Genomic DNA, 26,872 nt, shown 5'->3' with positions numbered 1-26,872 from the left:
AGGAAAAGACATAATTGCAGGAGTACGACTATTTCTTCTGATTTTTGATACCCCTCTCTTCCTTTTCCACAAAAACAATTTTTTTTTTTTTTAGATGGAGTTTTGCTCTTGTCACCCAGGCTGGTGTGCAATGGTGCAATCTTGGCTCACTGCAACCTCTACCTCCTGGGTTCAAGCAATTCTCCTGCCTCAGCCTCCTTAGTAACTGAGATTACAGATGACCACCACCAAGCCCAGCTAATTTTTGTGTTTTTAGTAGAGATGGGGTTTACCATTTTGGCCAGGCTGGTCTTGAACTCCCAGCCTCAGGCGATCCACCCGCCTCGGCCTCCCAAAGTGCTGGAATTACAGGCATGAGCCACCACGCCTGACTGAGAATTTATTTCAATGACAGCAAATGTTAATATAGGGAGTAGAAAAGTTGTACAGTATAGAGAAGCCCTAAAATGTGTCATTTATCTAGTGTCTAATTATAAGTTAGAAGTATTGGGTTGGAAGTATTCTTTTTCTTTTTCTTTTTTTAGAGATGGGATCTTGCACACATGACCAGGCTGGTCTAAAACTTTTGGCTTCAAGTGATCCTCCTGCCTCAGCCTCCTGAGTAGCTGGGATTACAGGCATGAGCCACTATCCCCAGCTGAAATAATAATTTGATGTATTGATTTCCAAGTCATCCTACTAAGTAGAACTTAATTTGCTCAAATTTGGACACCTAACCCTTCATATTTATCCCCAGCCCACCTCTGCCATTTATCCATATAGACCTTTAGCAAGGAAGAAGTTAAATGTGCAACTTATAAAAATTTAGAAGGTTTACAATGTACCAGTAAAATGTAAAGAATCATTTTCTAATTTTAGGAATAGGCCAAAAACAGTCTACACTTAAAAAAAATTCCAGATTTTCAAATAGGCTTTATGTGTGTGTATGCCAATATCATGCTATTATTTTCAGGTATTTTAAGCAAGTGACATCTTGATGGGGGATATGAAATAAATCCAGCTTATTCCTCATAATAGTTATGATATGTATACCTTTAACCTAGAAAGAGCACCACTTCTAGTTTAATTAGTCAATGATATTAGGATACTTAACTAAATGTTTGTACCCGACCTTGATTTATCTCTTGCAAGATGTCATTCATAGTAGCTGTGTGGGATATGGAAACAGGAACAAAATGTGTTTATATCAGTAAAATAATCAGAGGAGGCTAGAAGATGAACATAAAGCGTACGCTACTAAAATGGAAAGAGGCTGGTCAAGGTGGCTCACACCTGTAATTCCAGCACTTTGGGAGGCCGAGGAGGGTGGAATGTTTGAGGTCAGGAGCTCAAGACTAGCCTGGCCCACATGGCGAAACCTCATCTCTACTAAAAATAAAAAATTAGCTGGGTGTGGTGGCATGCATCTGTAATCCCAGCCACTTGGGAGGGGAGGCTGAGGCAGGAGAATCACTTGAACCTGGGAGGCAGAGGTTGTAGTGAGCTGAGATCACACCACTGCACTGCAGTGTCTCAAAATTAAAAAAAAAAAAAAAAAGAAAGAAAGCAACAGAATAGGATTATTGGGAATTGCCTCTTGCTTTAATAATTGCATTTTAACTTATTAGGATATTAGGCATTAGTACCATTCTTAATTTTTTAATTTTTTAAATATATTTATTTTTGAGACAGGGTCTCACTCTGTTTCCCAGGCTGGAAAGCAGTGACACAATCACAGCTCACCACAGCCTCGACCTCCTGGGTTCAGGTGATCCTCCTACCTCAGCCTCCTGAGTAGCTAGGACTATAGGCACGCACCACCACAACTCGGCTAATTTTTGTATTTTTTGTAGAGATGTGGTTTCGCTATGTTGCCCAGGCTGGTCTTGAACTCCTGGGCTCAAGTGATCCACCCACCTCAGCCACATTAGTACAATTCTAACTTTCACCCACAAAGTATCTGGCTGATTTCAAATTATTATAACATAAGTTTCCTGGGAGTTGGAGAAATGTTCCCATGGGTTTGCCTAATAAGCCCACATTTTGGTTTTGCGTCTGGGGGTAATATATTATTTTCATAGATGACAACTTGACCAGCAGATTTAAATTCCCAGCTCAGTCAAGCTACATATTGACTTTTTGATGAAACCAATTCTAAAAAGTGACTATTTATTACTGATACCTGCTTTTTAGGGTCAACAATGAATGTTGCAATACAGTTGTAACTAGTATCTTAGCCTTTAACTTCCAATTTTGCTTTCTGGAATGTCATTTTTTTCTAGGCTGCCTTAATTATCAAGTTTTTCAACTTAAAGTCATTCCATAGTTCTAAAATTATTTTTCCTTTCTTTTCTTTCTTTCCTTCTCTCTCTCTTTCTTTTCTTTCTTTCTTTTTTTAAGACAGCGTGTCACTCTGTCATGCAGGCTGGAGTGCAGTGGTGCAATCATAGGTCACTGCAGGCTTGACTTCCCAAGCTTAGGTGATCCTACTACCTCAGCCTCCTAAGCAGCTGATATTACAGGTGCATGCGCCCATGCCCAGCTAATTTTTGTATTTTTTGTAGAGATGGGTTTTGCCATGTTGCCTAGGCTGGTCTCTAACTCCTGGGCTCAAGTAATCCACCCACCTTGGCCTCCCAAAATACTAGGATTATAGGCATGAGCCACCATGCCCAACAAAAAATGATTTCTTGCTTACAAATACCTTTTGTGACTTAAAGAGTTTTAAATTACTATTTTGATATGTAATTTAAAAAATTGTGGAAAGATTTTAATTATTTTTACTGCCTTTTCCTAAATATATTGTGAATCTTATTTGACAGGTTTGCCTTTTGATATTTCATTAGCTAATAAAGTTTTCTCCCAACCCTGATCATCTACAACTGATGCAAAAGTAAGTTTTAATTTGCTATAATTGGCTGAGACTGGTGGCTCACGCCTGTAATCCTAGCACTTTAGGAGGCAGAGGTAGAAGCATCACTTGAGCCCAGGAGTTCCAAGACTAATGTGGGCAACATAGTGAGACCTCCATATCTATAAAAATGTAAAAAAAACTTAGCTGGGCATGCCTATGATCCCAGCTACTTGGAAGGCTGAGACTGGAGGATTGCCTGAGACTGAGAGTTTAAGGCTGCAGCGAGCTATGATTGTGCCACTGCCCTCCAGTCTGGGTGGCAGAGCAAGACATTGTCTCTTAAAAATAAAAAAGAGAGAGAGAGAAAGAAAATTTTCATCGTGGTCTGGTGCCTATACCTACAAACCATTCTGGTGGACTCTGTTTAAATACAATGTTGTCTTTTCCCTAGGAATTCTAAATTTTCACTCCAATAATACAGATTTGGTCAACAACAATGTGTTTCTATAGAAAGTACTCCCTTCATTTTAAATAAATGCCTTCATTTCCCCCAAGTACTTTTATTCAAATTGAGGGAATTTGGGCTACTAAACAGACATCTTTCCCTTGTAAAGTAACATACACATCTTGTGATTCTTGCTTATAAAAACTTCATGATATGAGAAATAGAGTATCAGGGACATAAGTTGCTTGTAAGACAAAGGACTACATTGTTCAAAACACCTTGAACAGACTGAAGAAAGATGGAATACTGGTAGACAAAGCAACAAGAGCAAAAAACTCATCTTGTGAGTACTAGTAATGTAGCATTTCTTATCAATAATTTCGATTTGCCACTCCTCTTTTCTCATATGTACTAACTTGGATACTTAACACAAATATGATTAATGAGACCAGAGAAATGGGAAGCCCCAGTGAGAGTCAACATTGTAACTATAAAACAGGGTGGAGAGGGATTAGAGAGATAAGTGAGATTGAGACAAATCTTGGGGTTGCTGTACTTTTTTTTTCCCCCTAAGGCACATGCTTGTTTTAAACACACACACACACACACACACACACACACACACACAGCCGGGCGTGGTGGCTCACACCTGTAATCCCAGCACTTTGGGAGCCTGAGTGGGTGAATCACCTGAGGTCAGCAGTTCAAGACCAGCCTGGCCAGCATGGTGAAACCCTGTTTCTACTAAAAATACAAAAATTAGCTGGGCATGGTGGCACCTGCCTGTAATTCTAGCTACTCGGGAGGTTGAGGCAGGAGAATGACTTGAACCCGTTAGGTGGAGGTTGCAGTGAGCCAAGATCGCGCCACTGTACTTCAGCCTGGGCAACAGAGCGAGACTCTGTCTCAAAAAATAAAAAAATAAAAACACACACAGGGCCGTGTGTGGTGGCTCATGCTTGTAATCCCAGCACTTCGGGAGGCCGAGGTAGGCGGATCACCTGAGGTCAGGAGTTTGAGACCAATCTGGTCAACATAGTCAAATCCTGTCTCTACTAAAAATACCAAAAAATTTCTCTGCACATCTCTGTGGGGGAAAAAAAAGGTTAAAAGAAATACCAAAAATTAGCTGGGCATCATGGCCGGCGCCTGTAATCCCAGCTACTTGGGAGTCTGAGGCAGGAGAATCGCCTGAAATGGGCAGTGTAAGTTGCATTGAGCCTCGATGGCACCACTGCACTCCAGCCTGGGCGATAGAGCGAGACTGAGTCTCAACACACACTCACAGACACTCATACACACAATACACGTGACTGGGGTTGTGGAGAAGGATTGACCATCTATAAGCTCCTAGACGTTGGGGTTATATGTTATTTGCATTATTTACAAGCAGGACTGTGTCAGGCATATAATGGGTGCTCATAAATGTTTGAATCAATATGTAGCCTAATACAGTTATATTGACAAGACTCGGGTTTAGAAACATTGTTTTGGTTCAAGATAGAATTACTACTTCTACTTCTTAGGTAGGGCTAGAAATTGAATGGAGAATTACTTTATGTTCATGTACTCACAAGCGATTAATTACCAGCTCTGTCAAAGACTAGGGGAGTTTTTTCTGTATGCATTTATACTCCACCTCATTGCACACAGGATTTGGGCGATTAGGAAAGTGGACTGAATCTACTAATAAACGTTATAATAGCACGTGAAGCAAAAACAAATTCAGTGTATTCGACCCATGCCAATTTAGGAGCATATTTCTCAAGTTATGTTTACTTAGGTTTTCCCTAGAGTGAGTTTTCCAATCTTTTTTGTCGGTATTTGCCATCAGTTGTCATTAATTCATTGTTATTAATGGGAAGTGCTCTTTGATCTGTCGAAATCTTGCTCAATATAGGCCCCAAATGTTCCTTTAAGCCTCGGGGAAAACGATTTTGGCTGGTCGGTGCCGAAAGCCACACCCACAAAGAGGCCTGAGGAAACCTGGGGGTTTACTGGCGGCGACCTAGCTGTGGCAACCATGCGGCGTGTAAAGATCCCACTGCTCGCGCTCGTCTTCTCCGTGGGAGGTGCATCCTCCCACTCCCGCCGGCCCAGGGACAGCTCCCTTTCTGGCCTGGACGCCGGGCCCCTTTCCGCAGGCGGCGCGTCCGGAGTTCATTTGCATAGGGACGCGCGCGGCGCCGGCAAGAGGGAGGGAGGGCGGGCGCGGCCGGGGAGGCGGCGCGCGCGCGCCCTGACAGCTCGGCCCTGCTCGCTCACTCGCTCGTCCCCGGCTTCCGAGTACAGCATGGCGGTCAAGGTGACTCCAACTCTCTGCTGCTGCTTTTATTGCATAAGGGACATTCCGAGCGCCCTGCCTGCAGCCCCCGACTACTTCCCATTTCATTCAGTGCCTAGGTCTTAGATAGCTTGTCCTGGGGCTCCGGCTTGCTGCGGGGAGAGCTGTGCGTGGCTTGGACCGGAGGAGAGGATGCCCGGCTGGGGGAGGGGAAGGAGGAGGGATTGTGAGTTGAAGGGGGCTTGTACGGTAACACGGGTCGGTGAAGTAAGAGTAGCGTCCCGTCCTAGATGCAGGGATTGTGAGCCCGGAGTTGGAGGGCATCAGAAAGGGTGTGGGAGGAAGTGGCAAGTAAAGCTGGGGAAACCTAGGGCATCAGTGAATTGCGGTGGGGGAGGGGGTAACTGTTGAGTAATTTGGGGCCTCAGTAAGGCCGAGGGCAATGGTTGGCTTTTGCGTTGCAGATTGGAGGGTGAAAGTATTTGTATTTGTGGCAGCTCTCATATTTTAGGTTAGATGGGGAGAGGGACGCGGAGATAATTACATGCTGGATTTGCTTTTCTTGGAGAAAGGCTTCTAGGCCAAGTGATTAATTTGGGTGTTTCAACTTTCCTGTTGATCCACTCTTGTTAGTCTCTTGATTTGAAGGTGAGTGGTTACTACTGTGTTGCTAGTAGATTAGAGTCAAGTAAAAGATCCTCATTGCCTTCCCTTTCCAGTCCAGAGGAAGCACCGTCCGGCAGATTTGCTATATCTTAGGCTATTCACACCTGTTTTTCTGCTCTCTAGTCACAGTTATCCAGTTTGACAGTTGTTATCAGCAATTGGGGCTTTTAGTTTGTTTTAAACTAAATGATAAAAGATAGGAGCATTGATTGTTAGCCACTGGAACTCTAATCTGAAGAGATTGTGTGATCTCTAGTGAAGCATTAACTGACTTTTTTTTTCTTTTTTGCTTACAGGTGCAGACAACTAAGCGAGGGGATCCTCATGAGTTAAGAAACATATTTCTACAGGTAAATTGGCTTACATAGTGTGCCTTTCATTGCAAAAACATAAAACGTATACGTCCATAGTCCTGTTTATGGCTTAACTTCGAGAAATGTTCAGTTTTCATGTATTCTTTCAAACATGACCAGACAATATAGTTTATATTTCTCTTATTAAGGTTTGATTAAAGGCCGCCTTTTAATTACGGGTTGATAAAAGGTTTTCCTCAAGTTACTGCTTTTCCTTGCATGACTTAAGATACATATTTTTAAAAAATAATTTCCAGCTTCCCTTAAGCACAGAGACCGAGATAAAATTTCAAAATATACTGGCATTCTTGTATAATTAATAGATATGATGACTAAAGTTCTCTTCCTTGAAAGTTGCATGTTTACAAAGTTTTCCTACTTAGGAGCAATCTTCTATGTAATTTGTTGCTGATATAGGAATATTATAGCTATTTTTAATTTGTGTGTGTTATTTATATTGTATCCTTAAGCCTTTGGGGATTTTGTTACAAAATGTTACTTATTAAGATTCTTGCAGTGCTCTACCTGAACTTCTAAGCTTTTAGTATCAGCGACTTGGCTGTAGACTTAAAAAAGAAACGGAAAAAAAAAGGTTGGCTTAGTTTATTGTTTTGGTTTCTTTTCCTAAATTTCAAAAGTTTCCTATGCAGGAAGTTGTACTGAAGAAGTAGATAGATGTAAAGGGAGGAAAGCTAAGGTGTTTTACCAAATACTGAATTTATCTCTGAAATCTTTTGAGAACTTTCTATTCTGGACCTGGGTTCTTATGAAGACACTTTGACCTTGGGCAGGTCCCTGCTGGGTATTATTTTCCTCTGTGAAATGAGAGGTGATCTCCAAGGTTCCTTCCCATTCCAAAAGTCTATGAGTCTATATTAGGAACAGATTCTAACATATGCTGATGAGCCTGGAATAGATGACATTTTTATGTGAGACGTGGTTTGCCTAAGTTATTGTTGGGGAAGACGCTGCGTAGCTGACCATACATATGTGTAGTTTATGAAAAATAGTTTATGAAAATAGGAATCTTAAAGGTTATAAAATCTGATAAGGGAAGTATTTTTCCAGACCAGAAGTAATTATAATAATGGAAATGCTCCATTTATGACTTGAAACCTTTATTCCATGCAGGCATTCTTGAGAATAGCCAAAAATATGTCAGTATTCACCACCATGTGATTATACTCAATTGTTTTGTGAAGAGTTCATGGGATATTGTTAATTTTATGTTCTAGACTAAGTAGACATGGAAGAAATCATTTGAAATACTGCATGATGTAGTGAAAAGAGCACTGCCTACGCATCAGAAATACTGAGTTCAATTCCCAGCTCTGCGTTTATCTGGCTGTTGTACCCTTAGGCTAATCATCTAGCCTTCCTGAGTTTCAGCTTCTTGTGTGGGACTCAGTGGGCCATAAGGAATGGGAATTGAGATCTTTCCAGCTTTAAAAATTATATGGGAAAAAAACATACTGTGAATCTGTATGGATTTGTTTTTTTGTTTTTAAGGGGTGGTAGAGGAGGGTTGGAGGTATGAGGAAAGTGGCCAGGACTGTCCCTAGCTCTCTGACAACTTTTAAATCTTAGCTTTTCACTTAATGTTTTGCATATTATCATTATCTTTTTACACATTATTTTGATGATGCCTTTATTTTTATATTGAAAATGTGTGGAATTCATAACTGCTTATTTAGCACTGAGTATGAAACACTGACCCAAGCATTACTGATAGATAAGAGAGCGATAGGATGTAAATACTCACCTTCAGAAAGGCCTAATGCAAAAAGAAAGATAACAGTATAGGCTGGGTGCAGTGGCTCACACCTGTAATCTCAGCACTTTGGGAGGCCAATGCCAGAGGATCACTTGAGCCCAAAAGTTCTGGGCAATATAGTGAGACCTCATCTCTGCAAAAAATTTAAAAAATTAGCCAAGCCTGGTGGCATCCACCCATGGTCCCAGCTACTGGGGTGGCTGAGGTAAGAGGATTGCTTGATTCTGGGAGGCAGAGCTTGCAGTAAGCCAAGATCATAACCACTGCACTCCAGCCTGGGCAACAGAGCAAGTGTCTCTCTGTCTATCTGTCTGTCTCTCTCTCTCTCTGTCTCTCTCTGTCTCACACACACGCACACACACACACGATTCAGCATTGCTAGTTGGATCAATTTGAGGATAGTTACCACGTAACGTATTAGATTTTTATTTCTGGCTTGAATACTTCAAACTACAGTTACTTGAAGCTTTGCAGTACTGTTTAGAAACAGTTTTATAGATGTGTATAATTGATTAATATTTTAGCTATAATAGAAGACAAAATACATGTTAACCATGTATTTCTTTAGCACTTAACCTATTTAGCCAACAAATATTTACAAAGGGTTATTTGCTCTGTATCATGCACTTGTGTTTAATATAATACTGTTCAGTAGCAGGCACCAAGTTGAATATCAAGAGAGAGAATAGAGTCAAGGCTTAAATGCTGATGGACCTGTGATTGGACTACCTGCTCTCTGAGGCCCATTCCATCTCTAACGATCTGTGGTTGAGGGAATCAAGAATAGTGAAGGCAAATGCATAGCCTGTGGTAGAGCAATCAGATTGGCTTCCTACGTCACAGTGGTCATGTAATAATATTGACAATGGCTAACATTTATCAATCATTTAGAGTGTGCTTGAGATTGGCCTAGTACTTTAAGGATATTAATGTTAATTTTCATAACAACTTTATGAAGTAGGTTTAATATCCTTGTTATATAGATGAGGTTAAATTATTGTTAATTAGTTCAGACTATGAGGTAGAGCCCAGATTCAAATCAAATTCCAGAGCGCATACCCTTAACCCTTACATTATACATATTACAGGTAGGATATTGAAATGGGGTGACTTTTTTTTTTTTTTTTTGTGACCAAATTTCGCTCTTGTTGCACAGGCTGGAGTACAGTGGTGTGATCTCGGCTCACTCCAACCTCCACCTCCCAGGTTCAAGCAATTCTCCTGCCTCAACCTCCCAAGTAGCTGGGATTACAGGCACCCGCCACCATGGCCAGCTAACTTTTGTTTTTTTTGTCTTTTTTGTTTTTTAGTAGAGATGGGGATTCACCATGTTGGCCAAGCTGGTCTCAAACTCCTGACCTCAAGTGATCCACCTGCCTCAGCCTCCCAAAGTGCTGGGATTACAGGCGTTAGCCACCATGCCCAACCTAATGGGGTGACTTTTGAAAAACAGAGGTATGTCAGGGGATTATAGCAGTATGTTTTGTTAAGAAGTTAAAAAAATCTGGTTACTTAGGTGATGAAATTTAAAAAATTTCTTTATAAGCTGGGTGTGGTGGCTTATGCATGTAATCCCAGCACTTTGGGAGGCTGAGGCAGATGGACAACCTGAGGTCAGGAGTTTGGGAGGCCAAGGCAGATGGATCACCTGAGGTCAGGAGTTTGAGACCAGCCTGGCCAACATGATGAAACCTCATCTTTACTAAAAATACAAAAAGTAGTTGGGCACGATGGCAGATGCCTATACATCTCAGCTACTCGGCAGGCTGAGGCAGGAGAATTGCTTGACCCAGAGAGGTGGAGGTTGCAGTGAGTCAGGATGTAGAAATTTTAGTCTAGCTTGAGCGGCAGAGCGAGACTCCGTTTTAAAAAAAAAAAGTTTCTTTACATTGTAACTGTCTTAGTTAGCCAAGGAATTTGTATTTGAAACAGTAGGGAGCCACTGTGGGTTTCTGAGTAGGCAAATGAAGTGGTGAATTTTGGCAGCTTTTTGTGTATGTTGGATAAAGTATGAAGAGATTGGAAGTAGGTTAGGTGATCAGCTGAGAGGTTATTGAAATAATACTTGTGAGAATTAATGACCTAGAGTGGCTGATGGCTGGGGAAATGAAAAACAAGGACAATACCAGCGACTTTATAAGGGAAGAATCTGTCAAATTTGGTATTAAATATGGAACTGAGGGAAGAAGTAGTGAGTAGTGAACCTGGCATTTTTAGGATAGATGTTAATTGATAAGACATCTATTCGGAGAATTTTTTGGAGTTGTGGGGTTAGTTTGGTTGCCAAACAAATGTATCTCTCTAAGTTAAAGTTGGATTTGGACAGATATAAATTTGTGGAGGTGGTAGATGAATTCCTTGTAGTTAAAGGGATTAAATAAAAATAAGACAGAGGATCAGGGACTGAATTTATAAGTGATGTCTCCAATTGAAGTGGGGAGGAGGAGGAGGAGAAATAGGGAGAATCATCCCATGAAAGTTTAAAGTAAGAGTTTCACAAAAAGGGTATAGTTAAAGGTTAAAATATAGATTATTCTGTTAGTATGATTTGATTTGGGTAGGATTTTGGGGTCATTTGAGTTTAGAATTATTTGAGCTAAAGTCTACAAAGAGATTTAAATTTTAGAATACAGTCGAAAACTCTTTGTAGAATATAGATCTGTGGCATTAACTAAGTTCATAAATAGTCAAGAAAAATTCCTACTTTCAAATAAGAATATCTTGTTAAACTTTTGAGCCATGGCTCAAAAGTCATTTGTAAAAAATAAAATGGCCGGGTGTGGTGGCTCATACCTGTAATCCTATCACTTTGGGAGGCCAAGACAGGTGGATCAGTTGAGGTCAGGAATTCGAGACCAGCCTGGGCAACATGGTGAAACCCTGTCTCTACCAGTAATATAAAAAATTAGCCAGGTATGGTGGCACACACCTGTAATCCCAGCTAATAGAAAGACTGAGGCAGGAGAATCACTTGAGCCCAAGAGGCGGAGGTTGCAGTGAGCTGAGATTGTGCCACTGCACTCCAGCCTGAGCAACAAGAGAGAGACTTGCTGTCTCAAAAAAAAACCCTCCAAACCATATATGTATGTATATGTTTTTATTTGAAAGTACTGGTATATCTGCTGAGTACAGTAGCTTATACCTGTAATTCCAGTGCTTTGGGAGGCTGAGATGGGAGGATCACTTGAGGCCAGGAGTTCAAGACCAGCCTGGGCAACAAAGCAAGATTCCATGGCTACAAAAATTATATATTTATCAATTTAGCTGGGTGTGGTGGTGCATGCTTGAAGTCCTAGCTGCTCTGGAAGCTGAGGTGAGAGGATCACTTGAGCCCAGAAGTTTGAGGTTACAATGCAAGACTTTGTCTAGAAGAAAGGAAGAAAAAAAAAGGAAAAAAGAAAGTAACTGGCTTATCTATAAGTAACTGGCAACTGGCTTATCTATATATTTATGTTTATTGAAATTACATGAGAATTGGTATGAGAGTTCATGAGAAGGTCTTTATAAGAGCATTATTATTTTGAATATAGGGAAATAGGTTCATTTTTCCTGTGTTCATTGCTTCTCAAGTTTTGATGAGCTATGTTTCTATTAGTTAAAAAACAACAACCACATGCACTAAGATTCTGCTTTTTTCTGCCCACCTCCACCCTGCCAAGTTCATGAAATTGGAGTACAACAAATGAATTCTTATGTGTTAGGCTATGCTGTAATTTTACAACCATTTCAAGCTAAGATTTTACCGTTACCACCCTTAAAACTGTCATTTCTTGATTTATCCTTTTCTTCTTTTAACCTCTCTCACCCACACACTGTCATTGATCCAATTCAGCTACATCAGCAATATACAGTAGCAAAAGGAGACAATAGAAGCAGTGAAGAAGGAGGTGAGGTGGGACAGCAGGAACATCACTGGCTGTTTAAGTCTGACAAATTTCTAAATGAAGAGTTAATTTTGTCTGTCCCTTGTGGCAAAGTAGATTTATCAAAAACATTTAAATGAATTATTTTTTAATCTCTCTCTCTTTTTAGTTAATAGGCTTCTTTTGTTTGCTGGTGTCTTGTATGATAAAGGCAATATACGTTAAGACTGCAACTATATATGCCAGATCAAAAATTTACTGAAATGTAGACCTCAAATATTATTTTAATTTTGTTCTTTTTTCATTATCACCAGTGTAACAATGAAGATTGTATCTCCTATAAAATTATGAAAATGTGTTTTTTTTCCTGTCTTATTTTAGGTTAGAGAATAAAGAGGAGAAGATACTGTTAATGTAAAGCAAAGAGTGTTTCCTCCTTAGGGTTTTTTTGTTTTGTTTTGTTTTTTTTTTTTTTGAGATGGAGTTTCGCTCGTTACCCAGGCTGGAGTGCAGTGGTGCGATCTCGGCTCACCGCAACCTCCGCCTCCTGGGTTCAGGCAATTCTCCTGCCTCAGCCTCTTGAGTAGCTGGGATTACAGGCACGCGCCACCATGCCCAGCTAATTTTTTGTATTTTTAGTAGAGACGGGGTTTCACCATGTTGACCAGGATGGTCTCGATCTCTTGACCTTGTGATCCACCCGCCTCGGCCTCCCAAAGTGCTGGGATTACAGGCTTGAGCCACCGCGCCCGGCCCTCCTTAGGGTTTTTACAATAACATATTAATTTTTAATGGAAAGATGTGTTCTTTTATTCAAATAGTTTATTTAGTTACTTTTGGCAGTAGGCTGGAACTGAGAAGGGAATAAAGCAGGGCTTTTAGCAGGAGACCCTTACTCTGTTGAAATACACATTAGAGCTGTGTTTCCAAAAGTGTGGGATGTGTACCACAATATTAGAGTAACAATAAGATTATCAAGTATTAAAGGGTGATACATTACTTGTGAAAACAAAGACTCTGGAAAGAATCTGGCAATGGTTTAAAATAAAAAGAAAATATCATTTGAACAAACAATGGTATTTTCTTTTGGATTATCTATCCCAGAAAAATAAAAATACTTGTAAAAATATAAGAATATACATGTACAGGGTTAACTGCAGCACTGAATTTTTCTTAAAAAAAAAAAAAAAAAAAAAAAAAGCCTGGGCAGCATGGCAAAACCCTATCTCTTAAAAAAAAAATACAAAAACCTTGCTGGATGTGGTGGCATGAGCCTATAGTCCCAGTTACTTGGGAGGCTGAGGATCACCTAAGTCTGGGAGTTTGAGGCTGCAGTGAGCTGTGACTGCAGCACTGCACTCCAGCCTAGGTGACAGAGTGAGACCCTGTCTCAAAAGAAAAAAAAGCTGTTATACTAAAGAGGAGTAATAGAAGACTTATGGAATAACCATACTATGAAAGTTAGGCAGATACCAAAAAGAATGAGTTAGGTCTATATCACCAATTTAGAGAAATTTTCCAATGTACTATTAAGTGAGAAAGATGCAAATAAGTATACATAACATGATTCTGATTTGTAAAACAAAGTCATTTCACATATGTTGTATGTAATGTTTATATATAAATATGTTGGCATATGATTTAATGAGGATTGAGAAAGATATGAATGGATAAATATTAGGTTGTTAACTTGGAAGAATAAAGAGGAAAATAAAAATAGTCTCAATGTGTATGTATTAAGCTTTGAGCAAGTGAGTAATTTAAAAAGTAAGAATTTAGCAATTTAGAGCCTGAAGCTAGAAGAGGATTTCTCAGCATAATTTGGATTGAATAAACCCATCATGAGACACACAGAAAAGGAGCTATAGTTTTATTAGCCATGCTATTATAATTAAGGGTTTTCACTAGTTCCTCAGAAATGTGGAAATTGAAGATGATAACATTTATCTTTACTTTATTGATTGATTGATTGAGACAGAGTCTCACTTTGTCACCCAGGCTAGAGTGCAGTGGCGTGATCTTGGCTCACTGCAATCTCTGCCTCCCTGGGTTCACGTAATTCTCTTGCCTCAGCCTCCCCTGGGATTACAGGCACATGCCGCCATGCCAAGCTAATTTTTGTATTTTTGGCAGAGATGGGATTTCACCATGTTGGTTAGGCTGGTCTTGAACTCCTGACCTCAGATGGTCCACCCACCTCGACCTCCCAAAGTGTTGGAATTACAGGCATGAGCCAGACCTATCTTTACTTTAGAAAGTATTTGCCACAAATTATATAGAGTTCTCATTAAAAAAACAAACAGTATTAGCATTAAAGGCAGAGTAGCACCATAGTAAGACTTTGTCCTTGACTCAAGCAGAATTGGAAAATAATTGAAAAGATAAGAAAATTAGTGTTATTAAATGCCATGTGATGTTCTACCAATCAATACATTTTTAATTGCCTACTATATGCCAGGGTAAGCACTGTACTAGGTTCTACCTTTATAGAGATAAGATAGAGCAGTTTAGTGAGACTAGGGACAAGACAAAGGAGTTCAGTGAAGGAGAACCTCACATTCCTTTTTTTTTTTTTTTTTGATACAGTTTTGCTCTTGTTGCCCAGGCTGGAGTGCAAGAGCCCAATGTCGGCTCACTGCATCCTCCTCCACATCCCAGGTTCAAGCGATTCTCCTGCCTCAGCCTCCTGTGTAGCTGGGATTATAGGCTTGTGCCCCTATACCCGGCTAATTTTTTTTGTGTGTTTTTAGTAGAGACGGAGTTTCTCCATGTTGGCCAGGCTGGTTTCAAACTCCTTACCTCAGGTGATCTACTTGCCTCAGCCTCCTAAAGTGCTGGGATTACAGATATGAGCCACTGCTCCTGGCATAGAACCTCACATTCTAGGGGTGTGACAGACAATAAAAAGGCCCACAGAGCAGATCATGAGGTCAAGAGTTCGAGACCAACATGGCCAACATGGTGAAACTCCGAACCACCTCTACTAAAAGTACAAAAATTAGTTGGGCGTGGTGGTGGGTGTCTGTAATCCTAGCTACTTGGGAGGCTGAGGTAGGATAATTGCTTGAATCCGGGAGGCGGAAGTTGCAGTGAGCTGAGATTGTGCCACTGCACTCCAGCCTGGGCTACAGAGCAAGATTCCATCTTTGGGCAAAAAAAAAAAAAAAAGAAAGAAAGAAAAAGCCGACAGATTGGCTGGGCACACTGGCTTATTCCTGTAGTCCTATCTCTTTGGGAGGCTGAGTCAGGAGGATCACTTGAGGCCAGTAGTTGGTGACCAGCGTGGCCAACAAAGTGAGATTTTGTGTCTACAAAAAAAAAAGAAAAATTAGCTAGGCATGGTGGCACATGCTCATGGTCCTAGCTAGTAGGGAGGCTGAGGCAGGAATATTACATGAGTCCAGGAGTTTGAGGTTACCATGAGCTAGGATCATGCTACTGCACTCCAGCCTGATACAGTAAGACCCTGTCTCTTTAAAAAAAAAAAAAAAAGTTTACTACACATTGTGACACGTCCAAGGAAATAAACAGAATGATGAGAAGAGACATCATTTTAAAAATCATTTTTCAAGAGAGTGGTCAGTGAAGGGCCCTAAGGAGGCAACATTAAGAGCTGAGAACTAAGTGAGTGAGGTGAGGTGGTGGAGAGAATTCCAGAGGGCTAACATGTGCGAAGACTTAGATATAGAAAAGGGTTTTATGTGTTCAACACACAGAAAGGCCAGTGTGCCTGAAGCATTGGTAAGTAAGTATGGGGGTGAATGGACTGTGAGAGTTGAGGCGGAAGGAGCCACGTCAAGCAGGGCCTTGTGTAGACCATGAAGAAGAATTTTGATTTTTGTTCTGACACCAGCATGAAAACCAGTGAACGTTGTTCACCTTGGGAGTGGAATGATTAAATTTATAGTTTCAATGGATCATATTGCTATATAAACTGTTTCTTATGCATTTCTGTGCTTGCTTATGGATGACTGCTTTGAGTAGACAGTGATTCTTCCAATTTAATATCCTCCTGTCTATAGAGTTCCTAGGACATCTTGAGCTGAATGAAACTCCTTTTCATCCAAGAGGCAGCAGAGTGTACCTGGAGCCTATGTGGGATTTGTAGTCTAACCTGGGTTTGAATCTTCATTTGAAACCTTTTGGCCTCGGGTGTTTACATTACTTTTGGAGCCTGTTTTCTCATCTGTCTGAGAAGGGTTAACTACACCTAGCACATAGGGATGTTCTAAAGATTAAATAAAATAACATGTAAACTATGCAGAACCAAATAAAACTTAGTTCCTTGTCTCTTTCCTTCTCTTCTAAATTGAGATGAGGGTGTTTTGTTTGTTTGTTTCCTGATTAAGATCTGAGTCTCTTGTCTTCTTCAGATGACTGTGCTGGACCTAGTTAAGAGACTATTGTGTTAATATGTATTTATGATTGTGTACGTATAATAGTTAATTACTTACATTCTTGAAACTTGCATCTGAAGTTCTTGACAAATACTTATATTCAGAAATAACAACTTAAGAGGTAATTTATCTCAAGTCTATGAGGTTCCAAGGTGCTGTATAGCCATAGTCTAAGGCTGGGAGACCTAAGAGACCATGGAAGATGTTTGCAGAGTTTTCTTCTGAAACTTTAATCAGTCAGTCTGGACATGAAAAAGAATAACAGTCCAACCACAGGCTCTGAAATCCCAAGACACAGACTTGAAAAAATACATAATTTTTTTTGTGCGTAACTTTCTTTTCTTTTTAAGAATCACCACCTCCCTGTTCTGTGCAGATTTCTCTTAGTACCATGGAAATTTCTGAAAGCATCTTCCACTGAAACCATTGCTATGGACAGCATTGGGTTTCTAGAACTGGAAGAAACACACCTTTTGAAAATATGTTAGGACTATTTCAGTCTTCAGTGACAGAAATTTTGGTTGAACTTGCATAGGCCGAGAATGTACTGGCTCTAGCCATGAGTGGTTCAGGAGCTTAACTGCTATCACCAGGGATCATGCACTTCTCATCTCTTAGTTTTGGTTTCTGTTGTGCTAACTTCATTCTCAAACAGGTTTTGCCATGTGGAGCATCCCCAGATTAAAATCCTACCCATTCAGCACTTTCAGCAGAAAGAAGGTGCATTTTCTCTAATTTCTGAGTTAAGTCTAGGAATTATTGCCCTCTCCAACACCTCCAAAAAACCCATGTACTAGAAGGAGGCAGTTCTCTCATTGGCCAGATCTGGTTCACATGCTCACCTCTGGAACTGTTCAGTTGAGTCATCCCCACTTGAATGATCTGTGTAAATGAAGAGTGAGGGAGGTGTGTATCTTAAAGAAAAATTAGCATGCAGTTACCAGAAGAAGAGGGGAAGGAAAGCTAGGCACATGAAAATCAAGAACTGTTCATGTATAGCATATAAGGGACTGGAAAACCTGGAAGCCTGGGAGTGGCTCAGGGAGGCTAGGAGACAGAGATGGCAAGAAATTCTGTGTCTCCAAGTCAACACTGCTGTATTTGATAGCTTTATAGAACATTCCAGTGCAGCTCTCATACTATCTGCAAAAATACCTTAAGTGAAATGACAATAAATAACCAAAATTAGGACCCCTGAAGAAGAAATGTAGCCTCACCTCATTTTTTCTTCAGATACCTCTTAGTCTTCTTTCTAGTATTTTTTCTTATGGTGGAAATTTCTGAAAGCATCTTCCACTAGAAAAATATCTTTTCTGTCCTCACGCTATTCCTCCCATCCCATGGCTTAGTATTTTGAGCAGCTCTGTTCAACACAGATGGCTATTGATTGTCCTACAGAGAGCCAGGTACTGTGCTAGGTGCTAGAGGTATGAGAATCGATAAGGCATCCCTGTTCTTAAAGGACTCATAGCCTAGAGCTACTTAAACTACACATCCCTTACATCAATACATTGTTTTTTTTTAAAAAAAAAAAAAATTAGAACATTCTATATAAAGCTGAAGGCTTGAATAGAACATTCTATATAAAGCTGAAGGCTTGAAGTCCTTCCTGAGCTCTACCCCAAACGCCAGTAATTCCCTGCCACCTAAGAGATAACCATTGTTCTTGGTCATGTTTCTTTCTGATCTTTCCCCATACATTTACATAGAAAATATGGGGTTTTGTGGTTTTAATAAACATAATTGCTAATGCTTACTGTGTCACTGTTATGTATCAGGCACTATTTTAAGTGTTTTATATATAAATCATCACGTTTAATCCTCAGAACAACTCTATAAGGTAGGTACTATTAGTATTTCCATTTTACAGATGAAGAAACTAAGCCCCAGGAAGGCTAAGTAACTTGTTCAAGGATATATAGTGAATGGAAGAGTCTTGCTTTATATATTTTAATGCAATTTGCCTTTTTTACTTAATATTATTTGGAGATACAGGTATGTTAGTATGTCAACAATTATTTAATTATTTTTCTGTAGCCTTTTAAAAACTTGGATGAAAAATTTCAAACATTACAAATCTAGTGAAAATAGAATAATGATAGATACCATGGATGACTACAGGGAGAAAAGAGGGAGGGGAACAGGGTTGGAAAACTATTGTGAACTATGTATATTGTCTGGGTGGTGGGATCATACCCCATACCTCAGCATCACACAATATTCCCTTGTAACAAACCTGCACATATACCCTCGGAATCTAAAATATGAATTGAGGCTGGGTGTGGTGGCTTACACCTGTAATCCTAGTACTTTGGGAGGCCAAGGCAGGTGGCTCACTTGAGGTCAGGAGTTTGAGACCAGCCTTGCCAACGTGGTAAAACCCCATCTCTACTAGAAATACAAAAATTAGCCGGGGGTGGTAGCACACACCTGTAATCCCAGCTACTAAGGAGACTGAGGCAGGAGAATCGCTTGAACCTAGGAGGCAGAGGGGTGCAGTGAGCCAAGGTTGTGCCACTGCACTCCAGCCTGGGTGACAGAGGGAGGCTCCATCTCAAAAAACTAAAAAGGTTTTAAATTAACATTAATGAATCATCATATATCTGTCATTCAGCATCACCAATTATCATGGCTAATCTTGCTTCATCTGTATTACAGCCACACTGGCTTATTTTGAAGCAGTTCTCAGTCATCATATTGCAGTATCCATAAATAGTTCAGTATGTATATCTAAAAAGACTCTGGAAAATTAACCAAACCATAATACCATTATCACACCTAAAAAAATGTCTTATCATCAATTTCCTTTGAGTGTTGAAGTTCTCTGATTGTTTCATATATTTTTAAGTAGCTTTGTTAAAAACAATTCAAGCCAGGTTCATACATTGCATTTGGTTGATCTGTTTCTTAGATCTTTTAATACTTTCTGCACTCTATTTTGGTAAAGGTTATTTCTCTCTGGTAAAAATCTTGGTATTTAATCAAGGCTTATCAACATTAAGGCATTCCATTCTCCTAGGAGCAGCACCTTGATTGTCAAAGTGACATGATTTGCCCAGGCTTATACATATATATGCTCTTGTATGTTCCCATGGTTACTTAGACTAAGAGATTGAAGTAGTTATTTAAGGAATAATGCAATTAATTATTCCATTTAATTTGCCCTGGGAAGCATTCTAGTTCTAGTTATTAGGTTTTTTGGGTCATTATTTTATTTCCAAGGTTTTTGGTTATTTTGAGGGAAAAATTGCTTCGGTAGATCTGGTTTATTATGGTAGCTTCAGTTGATTTCAGTGATTAATAAGGGTCTTGATCTCCCTGCTGTGTTAGAAATTGCATTGTTCAGTAGCTGACAGTAGGGCTTACTGTAGTGGACCATGAAAATATGTTAAAACAACAACAAAAATAAGCACATAGTATTCATGGAAGCAATCTGAGTTAGGAAGGCAGAGCTCTGAAGAATTTTCTTTTAGCAAAATCAATAAAAGGTTTTGTTTCTACTATATGCAAAATACGCAACTGAAAGTCCTAATTAACGTTAGATACAACTGCTTTTCCCTAACATACATGTAGTAGATTTTAGTAACATCGGAAAAATTTTATGTTACTAATTAAAATCCCTATTTTTAAAAATTAATATGGCTTAATAAAGTTTTTAAAAAGTCAAAATGGCCATATGTGTTTAAAATAATTTTTTCTCATAAAATATTATTTATGATAGAATGCTCTTTTATTCTAATTGAGCCCAACATAATAAAATAAAGCAAATTACACATTGTACTATTGTAAGAGGGTTTGTGTGTCAGGTCTGCTGTGGTCTTTGCTCCTTATGCAGAGTGCTTATGTAGTAAAAGAGCATGCATTCCTGACTAAATTTGGCTTCTGTTGGAAATAAGAGCCGTAATAGTGAAGGACAGCAAGAGAACTAGCTTCATGTGCTCAATTCTTGCCTTGGTACATATTGTCCTGTTTTATTATTCAAATAATTCATTTTTCTATGTGAGAAAAATGCTCTGAGATACCTATAGTTACTGAACTTCATGACATTGTCATTTGAGTTACTGAAATTGAAAGGACATTAAGATCTGAAAATGTCAGTTCATCTCAGTTGGAACAAAGTCATGGAGGAACAGTTTGTTTTGACTCATATTACAGCCGCATGTTGGTTAGACAGAGATAAAGCTGCCTTGACCAGTCAGGACTGATCTCGTGATAAGCCCAGGAATCCTGGAAGCCAACCAGGGAAACTTTGTCTTGGAGAAAGATGAAAGATTAGAACAATAATTTCTTCATGTTTAGGCAAAAGCAGAAAAATTCACTAAGCAAGGAGGGAAATTGAGATCTTATGCTTTTCTGTTTCTAAGCATTTTATAGTAATTATTTCAATATGCATATATTTTACAATTTCCAAGTACTTTGGTGTTCAAGATGTCACTTTTGCCTCACAATAGGACAGCATTTTTTCTGCAAACCCATGTTAGAGAAGAGCCTCTGAGAATCTGCATGTTTTGCCCAAAAATTCTCGAGTTAACGGCACAGGAATTTAGAACCCAAGTTTTCTGGCCCAGTTTTAGTGTCCATGATGCCATCATCTCTGAGCTACTTGACAGCAGGTGCTGTGTCTTGTTGATCTTTGCATCCCCAATACCAGGTACCAGGCATAGTGCCCAGCACACAGTTTCAAAATGAATGCGGAATAACCTAAAAGGTTATCTCAGCAGATTTTTGGCTTAAAATCCAGTGTTTCTAGATATATTGCCTTAGTTTTTGTGTGCGTACTTGAAAAATCCTTTATCTTGATACACCATATAATTTTTTTAAAGTAACCAGTTTTGTAGTCACAATACATCAGAATTTTTCTTTATAGTCTCTGGACTATCTTTTAGAGATATAAAACATCAAAGGATCTGTTTACGAATTGAAATTATTTAAACAAGTAATTTGTATCATTTCGAGTATTTGGGCTTTTTACTCATTCAAATAATTGAATTTTAAGTTAACTTTTTTTTTCTTTCTTTCTTTCTTTTTTTTTTTTTAAGATAGTCTTTCTCTGTCACCAGGTTGGAGTGCAGTGGTGTGATCTCAGCTCACTGCAACCTCCACCTCCCAGGTTCAAGTGAGTCCCCTGCCTCCCAAGTAGCTGGAACTACAGGTGTGCAGCCACCACACCTGGCTAATTTTTTGTATTTTAGTAAAGGTGGGGTTTCTTTATATAGAATGTTCTAATTTTGATCTCCTGACCTCCTGATGTACCCACCTCAGCCTCCCAAAGTACTGGGATTACATGTGTGAGCCACCGTGCCCATCTTAACTTTTTTTTCTTAATGGATATTCAGGGTTGTTTGTGAGTCTTTGTAATGCGTAGTTCACATAATAACATAGGTTGCATACATCCTTTTTTTTTTTTTTTTGAGATGGAAGTCTTGCTCTTGTTGTTCAGGCTGGAGTGCAATGGCACAATCTTGGCTCACTGCAACCTCCGTCTCCTGGGTTCAAGCAGTTCTCCTGCCTCAGCCTCCCGAGTAGCTGGGTTTACAGGTGCCCACCACTGCGCCTGGCTAATTTTTGTATTTTTAGTAGAGACAGGGTTTCACCATGTTGGCCAGGGTGGTCTTGAACTCCTGACCTCGTGATCCACCCACCTCGGCCTCCCAGCATGCTGGGATTACAGACGTGAGCCACAGTGCGCAGGTGGTTGCATACATCCTAAAGGTCACTTAAGGTTAAATTTGGTAAACTGCAAAGGAGTTACTGCTATCCAGTTTATTCCAGTCACTTGAAGCCTTGGTATGTTGATCTGTTGGCTTGGTAGGCAAAACATTTTTAAGTGGCATGATCTTTTCATTTGGAGCTAGAGGTAGTTCAGTGTCATTATGATACACAATACACATCTATATATGAAACCCTGCCATCTTTTATAAACAATAATTTTGATTAAATGTTTGAGGATTCTAATCTCTCATAAGATCTATTTTATTTCTCAAGCTTTAGAATGGCCAAGGCTTTCCCAGGCACATGCCTGGGAAATATAGTCAACGTAAATTTAAATATTTCTGGAAATGTCAAAGCTATATGATCTTTTACATTTCAAATACTTGAGTTGGGTTTGGAAAAAGTTTAATCAAGAAAATGGACCAGCTATTTCAGATACATTTCAGATACTGTCAGCTACTTTATGTCAGTGTCTTTCATATGTCCTTGACTTCTTGTCCAAGAGGAATTTACAACTGCTTAAGAGATATCTTTGAAATGGCAAATGATTAACTCTAAAGTTATATGGAGTATAGACATATTTGGGTAATTTCATCCAAAGTCATTTTAGTTCATCTTTTGAAAAGATGGGAACAAAATGAAAATTATATTATGAAACAATTAAATTGCTTGATAAACTAAATGTGTTTGTGTTGGGGGACAACATAGTGGGACCCCCATCTTTACAAAAAATAAAAATTAAAAAACTTAACTGAACATGGTGGCACGTACCTCTGGATCTAGCTACTCAGGAGGCTGAGGTGGGAGGATCACTTGAGTCTGGGAGGTCGAGGCTCCAGTGAGCCGTCATCCGGCCACTGCACTCCAGCCTGGGTGACAGAAAGAGACCCTGTTTAAAAAACAAACAAAACCCTCTGACTTAAATATATCACCAATTTTTGAGGTACCAGCTTTTTTCTATTAGCATAATACCTGAAATATTTTAGCATTTTTGACTGACTGTGGATAAATAGATTCTAGTTTCAGTTCTAAACTCCCTCTTTGGTTCTGCTGGTGAGGCAACAGGCTTACAGACATTGCCAAGTAATTGTCTCTAATTTAATGAGTTAATTAGTTAACTGTCTCCTGTAGAAGTCAAGTACTGACTCTTTATGGATGAGAGAAGCCTAATGCTTTTTCCCTCTGAGCTATACACTCTATCTTTCAGCTAAAATTAAGTTAAAATAGACTAGGAGAGCTGGAGAAAACACTGGCAAAATACTTCAGGGTAAGTGGTTCTCTGGCATCATTTATAACCCCAGATACTGGCAAAGCCTGTTTCAGTACATGTCAACTAAAGTATTTGTTTTCCCTGTTAGCTGCTGTGGCCTTTGTGGTTTGTGCTAAGGCTGCTTTATTTCCTGATAGTTTTAAAGTCAAGAATGTTGACATTCTTTACATTATTTAAAGTACACTGTATGTATGGAATGTTGGAGATTCCTTATGTACAGTGTACTTTAAATTTTTTAAAATTTTAGATTCAAGAGGTTCATGTGCAGGTTTGTTACAAGGGCATATTGTGTGATGTTGAGGTTTGGGCTTCTGTAGATTCTGTCATTCAGGTAGTGAGCATGGTACCAAACAGGATTTTTTTCACCCCTTGCCCTTTCTCTCTCTCTCTCTGCTCTGTAGTCCCCAGTGTCTATTATACCCGTCTTTACGTCTGTGTGTACCTGTTACCGGTAGAGGGTCTTGACTTCAAGTTGTCCAGGTTCTTGGCATTTTGAACAAAGAATTGAACAAAATGCCCAGCAAAACAAGGAAAGAATGAAGCAACGAAAGAACAAAAGCAGGGATTTATTGAAAACGAAAGTACACTCCACTGTGTGGGAGCTGCCGAGCAGCGGATTAAGGGCCTGGGTACAGAATCTTCTTGGGTCCAAATACCTCCTAGAGGTTTCCCATTGGCCACTTGGTGCTCACCTCATGTAAATGAAGTGCTGGCCCACAGTTGGCCTGATTGGTTGCACAAAGCAACCAATCAGGCTGAAGTGAAGTTACAAAGGTCGCACTCCTGTGCAAACATCTGATTGGTTGCGAAAAAGCAACCAGTCAGGTGGCTAAGGCAAAGTTACAAAGTTACACTTCTATGCAAACAAAGACTCTGCCTGCAGTTAGTCTGATTGGTTGCGAACAGCCAGTTTCCCATCTGCCTAGTAGAAAAGGTGGGAGTTTGCAAAGGGAGTAGGTTCTAGTGCTTTTGTTACTTAGTTGTGAAAAGTTGGGGTTTTCCTTTAAGTTTAGTTCTAGGAGGTCGGTGTTAGGTCGGTGTGAAATGGCCTTAGTTAGGTTCCCTGCCTCCAGACCCTGTTCTTCTGCCTCATATCCAATAAATATTTAGTTCCCACTTAAAAATGAGAACATGGGATATTTGGTTTTCTGTTTCTGCCTTAATTCTGCTTAGGATAATGGCCTCTAGCTGCATCCATGTTGCTGCAAGGACACTATTTCATTCTTTTTTGAGGCGGAGTTTCCCTCTTGTCCAGGCTGGAGTGCAATGGCAAGATCTCGGCGCTCTGGGACCTCCACCTCCTGGGTTCAATCAGTTCTCTTGCTTCAGCCTCCCGAGTAGCTGGGATTACCGGCGCCCACCACCACACCTGGTTAATTTTTGTATTTTTAGTAGAGACGGGGTTTCACCATGTTGGCCAGGCTGGTCTTGAACTCCTGACTTCACGTGATCCACCTGCCTCAGCCTCCCAAAATGCTGGGATTACAGGTGTGGGCCATTGCGCCCGGCCTCACCTGTATCTTTGTAATAGCCACTTCTTAGTCTCCCTGTCCCAAGTTAGTTCCTCTCTCCTCTACTCAACTTTCATGTTGCCATCAGGAATCGCACATATCGGATTATGTTTTTCCTTTCTTCTAAAGCTTTTAATAGTGACCCACGGCTCACAGAATAAAATTCAGACTCTTCTGTTTAGCATTCAAAGTGTTTCACTCTTTGGTCTCAAACTGCCTTTTCTACTATATATATTTGTATGCGCTCTTTTTATTACCATTTCTCTCTCCAACTAACCCTTCTCCCAGAAAAGAAAAAAAGGTATTTTTTATTTCAACATTTGTTCATGTAGTTTTTTTTTTTTTTTAGCTTCAAATACTCATTCTCTCCACTTGCAATTGAAATTGGATTTAACTTTTAAGGTCCATTCCAAGTGTTGCCTTTCTCCCTCCATTCCCCGGCCCCATCCCACCAGTCCTGAAAATGAATCACTCCTTTTTGGTTCCGATAGTATATTTCTCATACCATTGTTTGCAACTCATATTCTGCTTACTGGTGGACGGAACTAGTAACAGTAACTAGTAGCTAACTTGTCAGTCTCCTTACAGTCTAGTTTTAGACTTCCTTGTGTTCATCCTTCTTTCCAATTGCTGCAGTCTTCTTCATGTTGTGCCTTTCCTCACTCCTGCTGTTCTTGACTCTAGTGGTTTTGCGATCTTGGTGGAACATGTCCAGTTATGTTGTACATCAGCTACTCAGGAGGCTGAGACAGAATCGCTTGAACCCAGGAGGTGGAGATTGCAGTGAGCTGAGTTTGCACCACTGCACTCCAGTCAAAAAACAGAGAAGCAATTGTCAGGAATTGATAGAATCTACTTACTATTAGTATAAATATCTTAACAGTTTGCTTTTTCTTTATCCTAGGTTTATATACTCATTATTTTGAAACTTGTTTTCTTTATCCTATGTTTATATATTTATTGTTTTGAAATTTCAAAGATTATTTTGTCCTCATTGTGTAAGTGTGTGAAATATCTAGAGGCCTGGGAGGAAAATAAACTGGTCTAGGAACTCACAGAGGGTGAGTAGTAGAGCTAGGGTTTAAACCCAAAACCCCTTCAAGAACGGCTTTTATAATCATGTAATGAGGACATAACTTTATTTTGGGGTGATATTTCTTGAATGCTTTTGGTAGCACTAACTAGTAAAAAAAAAATGTCTACTTTGGGCTACTTCTTTTTATTTTTGTTCTGTATCACAAGTCATCAAGCAACCCCTGGGCTACTTTTTTTTTTTTTTTTTTCCTGAGACAGGGTTTTGCTTTATTTCCCAAGCTGGAATGCAGTGGCGCAATCTCAGCTTACTGTACCCTCCGCCTTCCAGGTTCAAGTGATTCTCCCACCTCAGTCTCCCAAGTAGTGGGACTAAAGGTGCATACCACCACGCTTGGCTAATTTTTGTATTTTTAATAGAGACAGCATTTCACTATGTTGTCCAGACTGGTCTCGAACTCTTGACCTCAAGTGATATGCCTGCCTTGGCCTTCCAAAGTGTTGGGATTACAGGCATGAACCACTGTGCCCAGCCTCTGGGCTACTTCTTATGCAGGCTGATAGGCTGATATAGCACTTGTGGTAGCAGTCTCTGTGGTGTTTTTTTTTTTTTTTTTTTTTTTTTTTTGGTGGGGGGATGGAATTTGCACTTGTTGCCCAGGCTAGAGTGCAATGGCACGATCTTGGCTCACTGCCCAGGCTGGAGTGCAATGACGTGATCTCAGCTCACCA

The 26,872-nt window shown here is 39.8% G+C and overlaps 1 protein-coding gene across 3 annotated transcripts in view; it reads left to right on the top strand.

Annotated features, from left to right (window-relative positions):
* SLC25A12 (solute carrier family 25 member 12) overlaps positions 1 to 26,872 on the top strand; it is a 220,230-nt gene that overhangs the window by 105,168 nt on the left and 88,190 nt on the right. Inside the window, exons 1-2 of one of the 3 annotated variants that reach the window (XM_021668984.2) lie at positions 5,541 to 5,583; positions 6,525 to 6,578. In XM_021668984.2, coding sequence (XP_021524659.2) covers positions 5,572 to 5,583; positions 6,525 to 6,578 — 66 coding nt within the window. In that variant the 5' untranslated portion in view covers positions 5,541 to 5,571. Of the gene's footprint in view, positions 1 to 5,540; positions 5,584 to 6,075; positions 6,211 to 6,524; positions 6,579 to 26,872 lie in introns of those variants that run through there. The other 2 variants (XM_064373394.1, XM_064373393.1) reach the window with 2 other exon arrangements.

Source organism: Aotus nancymaae, unplaced genomic scaffold (assembly GCF_030222135.1).
Source record: "Aotus nancymaae isolate 86718 unplaced genomic scaffold, 86718_ANA_hifiasm-v0.15.2.pri h1tg000008l, whole genome shotgun sequence".
Classification (NCBI taxonomy): Eukaryota; Metazoa; Chordata; class Mammalia; order Primates; family Aotidae; genus Aotus; species Aotus nancymaae.
The sequence above is the reverse complement of the archived record's forward strand: the minus strand, read 5'-3'. Positions and strand labels throughout refer to the sequence as shown.